General features: G+C 41.8%; 1 protein-coding gene across 14 annotated transcripts in view; it reads left to right on the plus strand.

Annotated features, from left to right (window-relative positions):
- LOC121916497 (autism susceptibility gene 2 protein-like) overlaps positions 1-17,680 on the plus strand; it is a 90,240-nt gene that overhangs the window by 41,330 nt on the left and 31,230 nt on the right. For all 14 annotated transcript variants that reach the window (XM_042441653.1, XM_042441658.1, XM_042441655.1 and 11 more), the window contains 3 exons: positions 2,232-2,392; positions 6,235-6,285; positions 9,944-10,039. In XM_042441653.1, coding sequence (XP_042297587.1) covers positions 2,232-2,392; positions 6,235-6,285; positions 9,944-10,039 — 308 coding nt within the window. The remainder of the gene's footprint in view (positions 1-2,231; positions 2,393-6,234; positions 6,286-9,943; positions 10,040-17,680) is intronic.

A 17,680-nucleotide genomic window follows, 5' to 3' on the forward strand; every position in this document is an offset into this window, starting at 1 on the left:
TGTTAGATATGGATTATAACTATTTATAATGTATTTTACAGCTTACTACCCCGGGGATCTTGAGACTGAACAGTCTTCTTCCTTGCTATTCCATCCTAAGTTAAAAGTGTTACTGTCTGTTATTAGTGCTAAATAATCTTGGAAGGAGCCCTCCTTTTGGGGCAACAGCAGCTGCTTTCGGAGGCTATGAAGCAAAACTTGTCATGGTATTTAACACAAACCATAAGTGATCGTTACTGCCTTATAGATAAACCTTTTTTCTTTTATTTAGCAGTAGCCTCTGCTCCGACATCGCATACACTGCCTGCTATTTGTCTTTTGCCCTCCATGGACTCGTGCAACTCTAATCCTGCAAATTATTTTGATTGTATTGGAAGTAATAGGAGCTGATTTTTTTCTGAACCAGAAGGAGTATGTGTTGTGTCAGGTTCTCTTTTCAGAAAAAAAAGCCAGAGCCAAGAAGTGCCATCAGTAACTACTAGCCAGGAGAGCAAGGGTTGTAATACTATGCTAGGTCTGGAAATGTAAGAGCTGTGTCCCTTTAGCATAACAACCCATTAGCTTACTTTTGACTCCTCTTTTCATTGAAGGAAATTTGAAAGCAATGCAGCAGTAAACGTACTAACTTTTAATTTCTGAATTGTTTGTGAAAATGTTTGTGAAAATGTCCTCTGTACCCCCTTCCTAGGGAGCCTCTTCTCACCACTATACAGAATTAGTGCTTCCTTTCTAGGAAGAACTTGAACTCTATGGCAATTGTTTCTGTTACATTGAGAGAATAGGAGCTGAAAGTGTTGGTAAAGAAATAAGAGGGAAGCGGCAGAGAAGAAGGGGGTATGAATTTATTTCCAAAAGCATGTGTGAACAGTATAGAAATGTCTTCCTTTATTTATTAGTAGTACCTGTGGCTCTTTCTATGCAGCAGCAGTTATATAGATAGTTAAACACACACACACAGCTGTTTGTATTTGTGGTTTTACCTCAAAAGTACTAGAACCACAGGCAACTGAATCAAAGAGCTCTTCTTATTTTAAGTCAGTGTCATGAAATTTGAATCTTCCAAAATACTGATGGACTTCACCTGTTTACAGTCTGAAAGCCATTTTGGCATGCACTTAGCCATAGTCCCAAATGTGATTCACAAGAAAACGTTAAGCATGGTCCTCTAGCAGTAAGTAATAGCTTTTATTTATTCCACTGCCATTTATTGTATCCTTTAGAGAAATCCTGTTTCTCCTTCAGGATGGTTAAAACAGGTTTTGAACTGAATTGCAAGCAATTAAAAGTTAGGCCATTAACTGCCTTTAACATTTTGAAATGGACTCCCTGTGAATGGGGGGATCTCTAAATTGCTTATGAAGTATTTGTCACTTACCTGTTTTTTCACCTGGAGCAACTCCCTTCTAGGGAGAGTAGCTGCCCCGTAACAGCCTGCAATTGCAGGGGATGGGGAAAAGGCTAAAGCAGGTTGAATGTATTACCTGGGTGCCTACACCAGCATGTAAGTTTACAATGAACCATGAGGAGGCCCTTGCATTGCTTTTAAGCACCCTCTCATGTCTAGCTAGTTACATGTTCAACAGCATGTTTCCAAAGTAATTTGGTTTTCAACTTCATGGCTCTGAAGAACATTACATTTTTGCCCATAACCTGGAACATTGTTTTAATGTTTTTGTTTCAATGTGTTTATATTGTAATTTTTAAACTTTTGTTAAGGCGCCTCGGAACTGATTGAAGGGAGTGGAGTTGTAATTCCAATAAATCAGATACCAAAAATACAACTGTCTAAAGGTCCATGTTTACATTTGTAGTTGCTTTTTTTTTTAAAAAAAAATGGTGGTTCAGCAGTTTTCCCAGTCCACTAATCTGCTGCCAGAAATAATTTAAAAATTCTAAGGAAACTGCACTTCACAGGTGGCAGCATACTTGGGAGGGTTAATGTATATTCGTATATATGTGTGCATAAAGAAAATGTTGTTTTAAATATCTCTAAATGTACATACACGTGTGTTGGTGGGGTAAAAAGAAGGATGGCAAGGTTGTTCAGCTATTTTTATCAAATCCAAAAATGTCATTTTAATAATAATAATAATAATAATAATAATAATAATAATAATCCTATTGTCAGTATTTCTCGGGCTGGGAGGTGACCATGGGGGGGGAGGGCTGTTTGATAATGCCCCCATATGTTTTCTGCTGTGATGGCTCATGGTGTTCTCTCTTGTCTTTAGATACCAGCCTGTTGATATCATTCAACCAACCAATCATGTATTGCCAGCCTCATTCGGGGATTCTGATTGGTACTTTGTCACAGGCATCTCTCTTACCTCCACCAATGAGTCCTCACGTAGAAAACCACCACAGCATGACCTGCAGAAACAGGGAATGCCAGGTGAATATCTTGACGCTTTTACTTGTATGTGTTTGTGAAACTCAACAGGCCGTTGGGCCCTTGTCTCTTTTCCTCCCTTTCCTACTCTAGACTACGAGCTGCTCAGGCGAGAGTTGAAAAATTGTGTTTTTGTGGTTCAGAATTTGGACAGGGCAGCTGCCTCTCTTGGCCCTGTGCCCCTGGTGAGGGCGGAATTCAACTGGCAGCCATATCCACCAACACAACCACCAACACACATTTCCTCCTTTTCCATCCAGCTTGCCCCCGATGCCATTCAGTGCACGTCCCTTAGTGTGTACCCTCTCCCAGAATGTGAGGATAAGTAGAAACAAATAGCCAAAAGCCCTGCTGATGGCCACACTCTTCAAAGCAAAGGGATCTGGTCCCATCTTTGAGACTTAACTGTGCAAAAGAAGTTGTCGCATAAGCTTTTGTAGACTTGGGCCCAAAACAAACAGGCAAAATAGAGTGGCTTCCGGCCACTTTGGGGTGGCGGCGTGCAGACGACACATGTCCCCAATGTGTCCAGAAGTTGCTCCCAAAGACACCAGCAAAAGGAGTGGCGAAAAACCATTCCTTGCCGGTGGCTCACTGGAAAACGACGACAGTCCTCTTCAGAAGCAGGCCATCCAGTCGCTATGGTCCCAGGCCAATCAGGGGGGCGATTGCTGCTGGAGCGGCCAGAGGCCACTTCAAGCCACCCATCTGCTTCTCCCCTTGGTCTGTGAAGTAAACCAAGTCTACAAAAGCTTGTGCTACAGTTTTGTTCGCACAGTTAATCTCAAAGGTGCTACAAAATCCCTTTGCATACTGATAGTCCAGGCTAACACAGCTATGGTTTTTTAGACTCAAAAGACTTCCTCTTCTTTTAGCTATAGCTTCCCATTCTAAAGACACCATTATTTAAAGGATTTAAAGTAGTTAACAACCTTTGTAACTATTTTTTAAAGATGTTGCAAATGTTTGGAAGTTACACTTTTTCTCAAGGCTGTTCAACTTTTCCAAAGATCTGTTTCTAGAAAGGTGCATAACATGTAATATGGAATAGTCATGCAGATCTCTATTTTTCCCCTCATGCACATCTTTCAACATGGGTACTGGAAAAAAGAATATGCCTGCATGGTTATATATACACTCGTCCCTTAACATTTATGACTTTGACTTTTGCGGATTTTATTATTCATGGATTTTATTAATATGTTGTCGCTAGGAATATCTAGGTCCTCCAGCACAACTCTGTGCTCTACTTTAACCAAAGGTCGCAATGAAAAACCTAGAGAGAACAGTCTACTAGGCATTTGTAGCTCCTCCAGCGCAGTTCTATGGTCAGTGCCTGGCAGATATTGACTACAGAATTGCACTTGAGTACCTAGAGATTTCTAGAGAGGTGTTCTCTCAGGTAAAAACACAGTGTTTTTGTTTTGCATTTTTTTTTCATTCACAGGGGTCTTGTGCCCCTAACCCCAGCGAATGTGGAGGGATGAGTGTATTTCACATGGTTATTGTAATATATCAATCTTCAGATTTTTAAAAGTAACATAAGAAGGAGTCCCATCCAAATGCACATCTGTTACTGAGCAGAAAGGTTGTGTTACTAAAAAAAAAATCCAAATTGATTATGTACCTGCATGCAAGGTGGACGCACAGAAATTACCAAAACATTGGGATTTTCCAATGTACAACATATGGCTGCATTTTGCAAAAATAATTTACTTGGTTTAAATATTCCTGCTTCATGTCTGTTTATCCAACATTGGCCATGCTCTAAGGATTAATATTTGTTTACGACATGAATGTGAGTCTTCTTTCACACATTCCAGTTGTTTTAAAATTTTCTCCCTGACTGGCCAGCTGATAGGTACATAAAGCCATCCACTAGGGTTGCCATAATTCTCTACTATAAACCGGGACAAAATGTAAGACAAAATTTAGACCAAATGTAGGACAATTATAGGATAAAATTTGGCTCAAAATGTAGGACATTTAAGAAAACTGTAGGACCTTAAATGTCCTACATTTGGAGCTAAATTTTATTCTACAATTGTCCTACTTTTTGGTCTACATTTTGTCCCAGTTTATAGTAGAGAATTATGGCATCCACCTATAAGAGAAAATGCCACCAAAATTACTCACAATGTCATTCATAGCCAGCCATTAGCTAGTCCAAGAACAATTTTTTGATGATATAATACAACCGTAACAGGATCTGTATCCAGCAAAACACAAAACCACTAGGTTTTTCTATGCCTCCTCCTTTTTCAGGTCTTACAATGATACTCTTTGGTTTGCTGCTTTTCCAGTGATGCTGTTGTACAGTAAAATGTTCAGTATTTTGAATTGTTCTATGCCTTTTCCATGAAAAGCAATGTTTGTTTCAATATACCTATAAAGCAGGATAGTCCTACCTTTACCCCTTTCTTAAAGAGCATGTTTTTCTCTTTCCGTCTAGCAAAGGAACAAATGTTCCAAAAAAGCATTTTAGAGCAAACTCATGGGAAATTGCATCTCTTGCTTTTCTTTCCCACTGTATTGATGGCATGATGACATTGTTGGTTTCTAAGCCGCTTAACTACAGAATAATGAGAGCGATTTCTGCTGCCCCATTTCCATCCACAGGTATTTGAGCACTGTGGAAATACCTCCCTCTTTTTTCCCTTCTGTGTAAGGCAATCTTGGAAGGCTTGGCAAGTTGTTTAAGAATCTTGATATCTGATCTTACTGAAAAACATCAATTCCCACCCACTCACCCACCCACACCTTCCTCATGTCAAGCTAGAGAGTGAAAACAGCTTTGCTGCACCCTCTTTTGTTATGTTTGAGCTCTCATCTTTTTATATTCCACTAAATGAGTTTATTAATCCTAATGCCAAAACGGGTGGTGTTGAAACTGCCAGCTGCATATGTTTTAGTAATTTATGGTATTTACACTGGAGGGTACATGACTCCAGTAATAACTGTAATTAACACAATTGCAAATCTGCTCTCCTGTATGGATAAGAGCGTGCAACAACAGCTGGCTTGCTGGATGAGTGGCATTTCAAAGGGGTCATTGCACCTCATCCCATGGCCCCCTCCAATATATCTCCAACACATCTTACTTAAGGCTGGAATGCATACATTCTTCAAAGGGCATGGTAAGAACAGGAGGTCAGAGAGACAGTGTTCTGAAATGTCTCTCAAGGGGATGAAATACCAGGACAGAGAATGTGGTGTGATGGATCTATATAGCAACCTTCCCTAGTCTTTATTACATCTATTTTCAAAGGGCTAGCTGCACTGAGCTAGGATTATGTAATAAATATGAGATGAGGGGGAGTGGTGGTAAAAGAAGATTTGAGTTATAAAGCATTCCAACCAGAACAATTGCCTGGAACAACTTTCTTGGCCTGGATTAAGTTCAGTGACAGATTCACTGGATGGCCTTGGGGCAAATCACACAGTGATTTGAATTTTAAAATGAAAATAATAGCGACTTATACCACAGGGATGCTCCTAAGACAAATGGCAAGAAAAATATGTAAAGATTAAATAAGACTGTTACAATGACCTGATGATAGGGCAGGAAAGGAGATGTCCTCCTCAAACTCATACAGCTCAAAGTCTGCACTCTGGGAAATAAAGTAGGGTGTTGGTTGGCTTCTTGAGGAAAGGCTTGGGTGGCAGAGAAGATTTGTGCCAATTGCCTGAATTTGCTGGTTCACAATCCAGTTGTATAAGTTTAAGAGCAATGATTATAAAATATTCACAGCTGTCCATTTAGCAAATAAACCTATGTACAGTATCTTCTTGTAGTGTTGTAGAAAAGCATATTCACTTTTTGTCTTGTTTTCCCTTTCTTCCAGTTCGACAAGTACGGTCCCAAACTTGATAACCCTTATTTTCGACATTCTAACGTGAGTGCTTTCGTGGGGTCTGGCTTTAAGGCAGGATCTTGCGTGTTTTCTTCAAGGGTTTGTTTTTGGGGAGGGGGCTCCCACATGTTTTAGATATTTATTATTTATTTATTATATTTATTTGTATCCCGCTCTTTTCTCACGACTGGGACTTATATCTTCCTTTGATTTTGTTTGTTTGTTTGTTTGTTTGTTTGTTTAAGGTCTGTATGAACTTCCCATCCAAATCTCTAATGAAAAAGTTAATAAGTGGTTGATGAACATAAGAACTTAATTGTGAAATCCTAGATGATAACAGTAATAAATAGCAATAGGAGGGTTATTAGTAGCAGATCCTGCATCTTCAGGTGTAACTATGATGATGGAACTTTATCATTCTACCTACTTCTGCTGAAACTACCCTCCATAAGTCAGGCAGCGCTCCAAAGAAGAGGTTCTGTATATGGAGATGCTGGAGAATGATAACTGCAAGCTTTCTCAGTCACAGAGCATATTGAGATGGGCAGCTGAAGAGCCCCCTCAGGATCCTGCCACAGCTGCTGGTCTCAACGCGCTGCACTCATCATTTTCTAGCACCCCAGTTGGCAGTGCCTTGGAAACTCTTCAGTTGGGTCACTGTGTGGCTTAAGAGGTAGAATTTGGGGGGTCACATCCAGTCATTGACAACTTCAAACATGAAACATAAAAGTTATGAGATGGTAAAGTCTGGCTTACGAGTGAAGTCGAAGGCTTTTCGGGCTGGCATCCATAGTTTTTTGTGGATTTTTCAGGCTATGTGGCCAGAAAGTTTATTCCTGACGTTTCACCAGCATCTGTGGTTGGTATCTTCAGAGAACATTCTCTGGAGATGCCAGCCACAGATGCTGGTGAAACATTATGAATAAATGCTTCTAGAACATGGCCACATAGCCCGAAAACCCCACAAAAACTGGCTTACGAGCTTGTAAATTCTGAACAGGATGCCAGTTTTTTTGGTGCGGTTGTGAATCTTTTCCACATAGTAATGGTGGCCCACTCCATTCCATCTATCCTAAAAATGCTGTATGGCATTACATCATCAATTTTTCTGTCATAAATCATTTTCATTTCCCCCCCCCCCCCCCTCAGAATGGGAACTGTTTGGCCTACCAAAACATCCCTACCATTTTTTAAAGAAAATAAATATCAAAATTTCCTCATAGCAGCTAAAATATAAAGAGAATTAGAACAATTGTTGCCATGTTAGTGTCAGAGGCCAGGATTCTGCATCAGATGCTACAACATCTAACTTTACGATGGCATAGCTACATCCTTGGCCTTGTCTGCATTGGTCAAAAAGCCCTCTTTTTCCCTGTTCTGGTGGCATCCTGTTTTGCAATCCTGATTCTGGTGTGAACAGCCTACACAATGTCCAGCATGTTCAGCACCAGAACCAGGATATACCAACCTTAACACAAATTTTAAACACTTATCTCTTACTCTGGATGTTCCAGGAAGATCCGGAGTCCTCCATTCCGACTTCATGGTGGTTTCTTTAAAAATCAAAGGTACTTGAGGCCAAAGTATGTGAAGGGCTACCAACAAATTGAGCAAACTGACCATACCACTTGGTTGGTGGGCAAAAAGGGCAGGGCCTGTTCAGCAATGAGATCATATTTATGCATTTTTTCCACTGCTCTATAAGAGGAATCCTGCAAAAAAAGTGAAGAACACTAATTGTTCTGAATTGCTTTTTCTTTTGCTGCCATTAATTGATCTCCTGCTGAAATGATTTAATGGTTTTAGCTGAGTAAAATGTTGCCATTGTGATTGTCATCCTTTATGGTTGCTATTACTGTGGGTTTTTATGGGCATTTATTGTGTTTTATGCTAGTTTTGTCTTCATTGTGATTCTGTAGGCTCAACTCAAGGTTGCATCCTTCCGAGGTCAAGGTTGCTAAAATGAGTACCCAGATTGTTGGGGGCATTTAGCTTACACATTGTAAAGCGGTTAGGCGGTGCTTAAGTGCACTGATAAGTGGTATAGAAATGTACTTGCTTATTGCTATTGCTATTTGTATAAAAAAGATGAGGTCTTGACCTTGAAAGGTAGTTTAAAAATATTTGAGATAAATGCATCGGTCATTGTAGAACTACAGTAGCAAACAGGATTCCTTTTATACTAATGAAAGGAGTGTCGGAATTTACATCAGTTCAGTGTCACCCTGGTGGTGCCTGTCTCTTGGTACGTTTACTGCTTTCCCTTGATTTGCTATTGCTTTTTATCAATTGCTGTGTCAGAAGTCGCATTCTGGGATGGCAGATTGTGGAAAATTAAAAGTGTTTGCTAATAATAGTGGACTTCATGGTTGGCAACTGTGGTAATTTAATTATCTTGCAACTGGGAGGCAGATAAAGATTAAAGATGCCAAGCAATCTACTTTCATGTTTTGCAGGAGGCCTGTAAAATCAGAATTAAGAATGATAGTGGTGGCTAATTCCACCACCCCTCCTAGTAAAAATGAAAGCATTTTCTTCATATCACATGGGAGCCATGATGTTATGGAACTATTGTTTCTATAGAAATCTAGCATGAATAGGCTTTTTTTCCATAAGAAATTATGTCAAAACTCTTTCTTGAGGACTGACAACCTGACCGAGTCACATAGATTAAAAAAAAACTCTAATCTGCTGTGACTGCAATGATACTCATATCACAGTTTAATGCAATTATATGTATAATTATAATTATAATTATAATATATGTATATAAATATATTAAAAATAGGCCAGGCAAAATGGAATTGGTATCTTATAACATTATAGAAAGCCTGCTACTATATAATTAGACACATTAAAAAGGCTGTCCAATTTTAGCACTTGAACACCTATCACAAATGTATTCTGAGCATTTCAGCTTCCTTTTGTGAAAGCCTCCAAGTTTGTTGTGACACCAGTGCTCTCTGACAGAAAAGGCTAAATAGCTCATCAAACTACAAATCCCAGGATTCCATAGCATTGAGCCATGGCAATTAAATCTATATCAAATTGCATTATTTCTGCAGTGGAGATTAGACCTAAGAGGGTGACATTTAGGGCAATGCACAGTTCCTTACCCCTTCCTTTGGCACTCTGAAGTCAAATAGACAAATTTTAATGGTTCAGCATCAGTCAAGTTGGGTTGCTCCCAACATAATAAGAAAGACTCTACCTTGCTTTTCTAGTGTGATGCCTGGACAACAACGGAATAATTTTCGCTTTCAAATGAACCCTTTAATGGTGATAGACTATGCTTCTTAGAACCAGCTACCTGCAGAAGGCATGACTAATGGCAAGAGAATTCCCCTTTTAAATGAGATAGCAGGCCACAGAGCTGAGTCAATCCAAACATTTGCAAATTTAATTTGTGTGAATGAAAATCATTTGCTTTTTCATATAGCCTTAGCCTTTTGAAATAAGTGAACCAAATTAAGAATAGGTTGTAATTGTTATAAATGAGCTCTTAAAGATATCAGGAGGCCTAATAAAACTTGACAGGAGTCCTTTGATTTTCTTTTCAAAACAAAATTCTAGAAGTTGGCATTGGAATCCAAGGTGCTTTTAGAAGTTCTTAAGAGCTGGGCCAGATGTGTCTCTCACATTTATTACGTATTTATTATATAAGATATAAGCACTTTTTTGCTTCCTTTTTGTCTCCTAGTACTTTCCAAGCTACCCTCCAGCAATGCCTGGAATGCCACCTATGCTTCCACATTCGGGTCCCTTTGGGTCACTTCAGGGAGCATTTCAGCCGAAGGTACAAATTTATTGTGGTTGTAGCCTCATTTGAATGTGTCACAGCAGTGTTCAGATGTTATGTATAAATGCACATGATCAAATGACCATTTCCAATAAGGGTCTCCCCTCCAACCCCATGCCTCTGATCATCAAGGGCAATTCCTCTCTTATTGCCTACCTAGATGTTAGGGGGTGTGGATACAGGAGCTTTCTTTGGGGTTAGTCCTATCCTGTCGACACACCTCTAAAGTTTTGTCTACTTCCTGCCTGACCTAGAGCGAGCCACAGGGTCTAACCCACACATCAAGGATGCCTATTTAGGGTTCACTTGGAGCCTTTCTATTGTACGCCAGTAAGAATGCTTGTGAAATATGTCAATTGGTGGCACAGCTCCTGTATTTCTAAACTCATATGTTTCCTTTTCAAGGACAGCCCTGATTGGAACCTAACTTTCTAGATTTCTAAGCCACCTCAATTGTCTTTTTGACAGAGAGGCGGATTAAAAATAAAGCTTTTATTTATTATTATTGTTGTTGTTATTATTTAAATCATATGTATATCCTACTCTTCTTCCAAGAAGTTCAATGCAGAATCGTGAGGCTTTCCCATTTTATTCTCATAACAATCCTGTGCTAAATGGAGAAGTAGTGACTGGCCAGGATTTTGCAGTGAGCCTCATGGAGAACAGGTTCCAATATTCTGACCAACATCCTACTGATCTCCTGGAGAAGCAAAAATTTCCACTAGTCTACCCTGATATTCAGGGGTTAAAGACTGCTGGTTCTTCCTGGCTATGCACACTGCACAGGAACACTAGTTCCTGATCCAGCTTCTGGCTTTTAAGGTGGATGATGGGTGACATTAGGTAAGGAAATGTTACTCAGGCCTGATACAGATGGGCCAAAAGCAGCGTGCCGCTACCGATACTCAGGTTCGGGAGCACGCAGTAACCGCATGCTCTTGAACCCTAGCATGTAATGGCGGCGGCATCATGGTGGCGTCCCGTCCACACGGGCGCTGCCATGATGACGTAGGCAGCGTGCAGCATACAGAAGTCGCTGCGCATCACTTACATCACCGGTGTGCCAAATGCTCACTCGTGACGTACGCCGGCACCTTAAAAACCCGGTTCTTCTAGAGGGACACCATGCGGTTTGGCTGCTGCAGCGTCCCTCTAGAAGAAAAAGACGCCTCCAGCCCTCCCTTTCGAGGCGGTATGTACCGTGCCTCAGTTACAAAGATGTAACTAAGTAGCTAATGAAGAACATCAGTGCATTTTTAATATACAGTACAAGTTAATATGAGGCCTATGTGCACATACAGTTTTTGTGCTTCTTCAGTCTATGGCTTTGTTACAATTATTAGTGTACATATATTGTCTTTTAATATGGCCAGAAAAAGACCTTGCAAATATTTTGTGGCCAAAACGTGTTGGGATAACAGCATTTTTACACCTCTTGAAATTCTCTCACATCAATTTTTATTGGATGTTTCCAGTTCTTTCTGCCAAATGAAATAACAATTTTCTTTCCATTGTGTACACTGTGTTCAGAAGCTACCTGCCTGCCTCCCATTCACAGTGTCATGTAGGTGTGTTCTTTGGCTGAATTAAGAATCATAGAATCATAGAGTTGGAGAAGTATGAGAACATATCTACATTCCCTGTAACTTTCTGTAATAAATAATTCATCTTCCTGGAGAAATGATAAAACAAGGCAAAAACCCACACAAATCATCCTAACCTTTTTCTTCTCAAACTTTCTTCTTCCTCCCATGTGGCTGCTTCCTTAAGCCCTAGATCATCATGACACACACATTCGGTGGCTGGCCAAGGCATAATGAATTCTGTCCTCCTTGCCCCATGAAGCAAAGAGTTTGTTTTCATTTCCCTCCCCACTTTTCATATCACTTCCCTGAGGCCTCATATGTAAATCCCCACCACATGAATCCAACCTGACTGCAAACTTCTTAGCTACTTTCCCAAAGGCCATTTCTCATGAGCTAAGAATTTGAAAAGGTCAAAAGTATTCAATTTACTTTGCCAAAGGACGCATTTCCATCTGTCTTCAGGGGGACAGAAGGACCAAAGGGCACTCTATCACCCACACTATTAATGTGATGTGACCTTAAAATGCATCATAGCTGTTATTTTTGCCTCCCTGCCCATCAGCTTGCAAAAGGAGTCTGACAGCTCCTCTGCTTACAGGGATTTTTCCCTCTTCCAAACACAACCCTGCTTTTTTTCCTCCTGCCCCTGTATCTTTCTCTTTAAAAAAAATCACCCTTGGCCTGCCATGTTTTAATTACAGAGTACATTCACAGATTCTTCCTTAAAGCCTCCCTGTGTGATACCTGACAACAGCTTGGAGTTCAGTGTATGGTTAGGGACTCTGTTAAACTTTCTGCATGCATCCTGGAAGATAACAGGTGGGAAGGAATAGACTAATTGCTTGCCATCCCCTCCAACAAACCAAAACACAGTACTAGCAACTGAATGTCCAACAGGTGAGTCACATCATAATGGCCACACAGATAGAATCATAGAATCGTAGAGTTGGAAGAGACCGCAAGGGCCATCCAGTCCAACCCCCTGCCATGCAGCAACTCTCAATCAAAGCATCCCCAACAGATGGCCATCCAGCCTCTGCTTAAAGACATCCAAAGAAGGTGACTCCACTACACTCCGAGGAAGGAGTGTGTTCCACTGTCGAACATCTCTTAGTGTCCGGAGATTTCTCCTAATGTTGAGGTGGAATCTCTTTTCCTGTAGCTTGCATTCATTGTTCCGGGGCCTGTTCTCTGGAGCAGCAGAAAACAAGCTTGCTCCCTCCTCAATATGACATCCCTTCAAATAGTTAAACAGGGCTATCCTATCACCTCTTAACCTTCTCTTCTCCAGGCTAAACATCCCCAGCTCCCTAAGTCGTTCCTCATAGGACATGGTTTCCAGACCCTTCAGCATTTTAGGCACACTCCTTTGGACACGCTCCAGTTTCTCAAGATCCTTTTTGAATTGTGGAACGCGACACAATATTCCAGATTATCCCAGCTCTACCATTTAATCTCAATAAGGCCTACAGTTTTGGGGTGCCTTTCCCTCCCTTCCAGTAAGAATAATGTGAACATGTAGTAACATTAACCCGAATAAAATACACTTGCCAAATATCTCAGATTGCTATGTTATAATAATAATAACAATACTTTAATTTATATCCCGCTTTTTGTTGCCACAATCAAAGCGGCGTACAACCTTTAAAAAAATACAATATATACAATCCCCCCCTTAAAAAGGATTAAACAATTCTGTGCATTAAAATTACAAATGATAAAATCTAAAAACAGTACCATAATAAGGTGGGTCGAGTCTTCGCTTATATATGTCTGTGGGAGGAACATAACATGGCCGGGTTCTATTCCAGGAAGGCCTGCCGGAAGAAATCTGTCTTGACAGCTTTCTTGAAGCTCTCTAGGTTGGCAATTTGACGGATCTCGTCCGTCAGGCCATTTCATAAAGTGGGAGCGATCGTGGAAAAAGTCCTCTGGGAGGCTGCCGTCAATCTGGTCTTTGTAGACTGCAACAAATTCCTCTCAGAGGATCTGAGGGTACGGGGGGGGGGGTTGTACGAAAGGAGGCAATCCCTTAAGTAGGTTGGACCCAAGCCATGGAGGGCTTTAAAGGTAATGACCAACACTTTGTACTGTGTCCGGAAACGAATAGGCAGCCAGTGGAGTGATTTCAATATAGGTGTAATATGGTCACTCCTAGTTGTTCCTGTAATCAATCTGGCTGCCATATTCTGTACCAGTTGAAGTTTCCAGACTAGGCACAAGGGTAGCCCCATGGAGAGCACATTGCAAAAATCAAGTCTTGAGGTTACCAGTGCATGTACTACAGTTTCTAGGTCACCCCGTTCCAGGAAAGGGCGCAGCTGACGTATCAGCCGGAGCTGATAACAGGCACTCTTGACCGTTGCATTCACCTGATTTCTCATCTGAAGTGACGAGTCAAGAAGCACCCCTAAGCTGCAAACACAGTCCTTTGAGAGGAGCATGAACCCCTCTAGGACTGGAGGTTGCGGCCTGATACCTGGTTTGGGGGCCCCTACTGTAAGTACTTCCGTTTTGTCTGGATTCAGCTTGATCTTGTTTTCCCTCATCCAGTCCATTACTGCTGAAAGACATTGATTGAGAAATGTCATCTGTCGTCATTGCTGATGACCGAGACATGGAGAAGTATGTTTGAGTGTCATCAGCATACTGATAACACCCCGCTCCATGTCTACAGATGATTTCTCCCAGCGGCTTCATATAGATGTTGAATAACATTGGGGACAGGATGGCGCCCTGAGGGACACCACAATTAAGCTCTGTTTTTGAAGAGCAACTGTCTCTGAGCATCACCCTTTGGAATCTACCTGAGAGGAAGGAACGGAACCACTGCAAAGCAGTGCCTCCAATTCCTAACTCTCTCAGGCATTCCAAGGTCTAATAGCACCAGCAGGGTCACGCTTCCTCTGTCGATGCTTAGACGAAGGTCATCAGTTAAGGCGACCATGGCAGTCTCCACCCCATATCTTGTCCTGAAGCCAGTTTGAAATGGATCTAGAAAATCGGTTTCATCCAAGACCACTTGGAGCTGAAGAGCGACAGCCCTCTTGATCACCTTACTCAAAAATGGCAGATGGGAAACAGGCCTATAATTTTTTCATGTCCAGGGCTTCAGGGACAAGATGGGGTGGAGATGCCTGGTTCCTACTGAGGACCTTCGTCTAAGCATCGACAGAGGAAGCGTGACCCTGCTGGTGCTATTAGACCTGGAATGCCTGAGAGAGGTAGGAATTGGAGGAACTGCTTTGCGTGGTTCGGTCCTTCCGCTCAGGTAGATCCCAAAGGGTGATGCTCAGAGACATTGCCTTCAAAACAGACTAATTGTGGTGTCCCTCAGGGCCCATCTGTACCATGTTATTTCACTTATATGAAGCCGCTGGGAGAAATCCATCCGTAACATGGAGCAGGGTGTTTATCAGTATGCTGATGACACCCAACATACTTCTCCATGTCTCGGTCATCAGCAATGCTGACAGATGAATTTCTCATCAAGTCGCAGCAGTAATGGACGGATAGGAGGGAAAACAAGCTCAAGCTGAATCCGACAAAACGGAAGTACTACAGTAGGGGCCCCCAAACCAGGTATCAGGCCCGCAACCTCCAGTCCTAGAGGGGTTCGCTCCCCTCAAAGGACTGTGTTTGCAGCTTAGGGTGCTTCTTGACTCGTCACTTCAGATGAGAAATCAGGTGAATGAACGGTCACAGAGTGCCTGTTATCAGCTCCGGCTGATACGTCAGCTGCGCCCTTTCCTGGAACGGGTGACCTAGAAACTGTAGTACATTGCACTGAAACCTCAAGACTTGATTTTTGCAATGCGCTCTACCTGGGGTCTACCTTGTGCTAGTCTGGAAACTTCAACTGGTACAGATATGGCAGCCAGATTGATTACAGGAACAACTAGGAGTGACCATATTACACCTATATTGAAATCACTCCACTGGCTTGCCTATCGTTTCCGGACACGTACAAAGTGTTGGTCATTACCTTTAAAGCCCTCCATGGCTTGGGCCCAACCTACTTGGATTGCCTCTTTCGTACAATCCCCCCCCGGACCCTCAGATCCTCTGAGAGGAATTTGTTGCAGTCTACAAAGACAGATTGACGGCAGCCTCCAGAGGATTTTTCACGATCGCTCCCACTTTATGAAATGCCTGACGGACGGATCCGTGAAATGCCACCTAGAGAGCTTCAAGAAAGCTGTCAAGACAGATTTCTTCTGGCAGGCCTTCCTGGAATGAACCGGCCATGTTATGCTCCTCCCACAGACATATATAAGCGAAGACTCGACCCACCTTATTATGGTACTGTTTTTAGATTTATCATTTGTAATTTTAATGCACGAATTGTTTACCTTTTAGGGGGGGATTGTATTAATTGTATTTTTTTTAAGGTTGTACGCCTTTGATTGTGGCAACAAAAAGCGGATATAAATTAAAGTATTGTTATTTATTAAAACATAGCAATCTGAGATATTTGGCAAGTGTATTTTTCGGGTTAATGTTACTCCTGTTCACATTATTCTTACTGGAAGGAGGGAAGGCACACACAAAACTGTAGGCCTTATGAGATAAATGGGAGAGCTGGGATAATCTGGAATATTGTGTCGTGTTCCACAATTCAAAAGGATCTTGAGAAACTGAGCGTGTCCAAAGGAGTGTGCCTAAAATGCTGAAGGGTCTGGAAACCATGTCCTATGAGGAACGACTTAGGGAGCTGGGGGATGTTTAGCCTGGAGAAGAGAAGGTGTTAAGAGGTGATGAGGATAGCCCTGTTTAACTTGAAGGGATGTCATATGAGGAGGGAGCAAGTTGTTTTCTGCTGCTCCAGAGAACAGGCCCCAGAACAATGAATGCAAGCACAGGAAAGAGATTCCACCTCAACTAGGAGAATCTCCGGCACTAAGAGATGTTCGACAGTGGAACAAACTCCCTCGGGTGTAGTGGAGTCACTTCTTGGATGTTCTTTAAGCAGAGGCTGGATGGCCATCTGTTGGGGATGCTTTGATTGGAGTTGCTGCATGGCAGGGGTGGACTGGATGACCCTTGCGTCTCTTCCAACCTCTACGATTCTATGATTCTATCTGTGTGGCCATTATGATGTGACTCACCTGTTGGACATTCAGTTCTAGTACCGTGTTTTGGTTTGTTGGAGGGGATGGCAAGCAATTAGTCTATTCCTTCCCACCTGTTATCTTCCAGGATGCATGCAGAAAGTTTAACAGAGTCCCTAACCATACACTGAACTCCAAGCTGTTGTCAGATATCACACAGGGAGGCTTTAAGGAAGATCTGTGGAATGTTACTCTGTAATTAAAACATGGCAGGCCAAGGGTTATTTTTTAAAGAGAAAGATACAGGGGGCAGGAGGAAAAAAGCAGGGTTGTGTTTGGAAGAGGGAAAAATCCCTGTAAGCAGAGGAGCTGTCAGACTCCTTTTGCAAGCTGATGGGCAGGGAGGCAAAAATAACAGCTATGATGCATTTTAAGGTCACATCAACATTAATGTGTGGTGATAGAGTGCCCTTTGGTCCTTCTGTCCCCCTGAAGACAGATGGAAATGCGTCCTTTGGCAAAGTAATTGATACTTTTGACCTTTTCAATTCTTAGCTCATGAGAAATGGCCTTTGGGAAATAGCTAAGAAGTTTGCAGTCAGGTTGGATTCATGTTGGTGGGGATTTACATATGAGGCCTCAGGGAAGTGATATGAAAGTGGGGAGGGAATGAAAAAACAAACTCTTTGCTTCATGGGGCAAGGAGGACAAATTCATTATGCCTTGGCCAGCCACCGAATGTGTGTGTCATGATGATCTAGGGCTTAAGGAAGCAGCCACATGGGAGGAAGAAGAAAGTTGAGAAGAAAAGTTAGGATGATTGTGTGGGTGGGTTTTTGCCTTGTTTTATCATTTCTCCAGGAAGTGAAAATTTATTTATTACAGAAGTTACAGGGAATGTAGATAGTTCTCATACCCCTCCAACTCTATGATTCTATGATTCTTAATTCAGCCAAGAACACCCTACAGACACTGTGAATGGGAGGCAGGCAGGTAAGCTT

Source organism: Sceloporus undulatus, chromosome 10 (assembly GCF_019175285.1).
Source record: "Sceloporus undulatus isolate JIND9_A2432 ecotype Alabama chromosome 10, SceUnd_v1.1, whole genome shotgun sequence".
NCBI lineage: Eukaryota > Metazoa > Chordata > Lepidosauria > Squamata > Phrynosomatidae > Sceloporus > Sceloporus undulatus.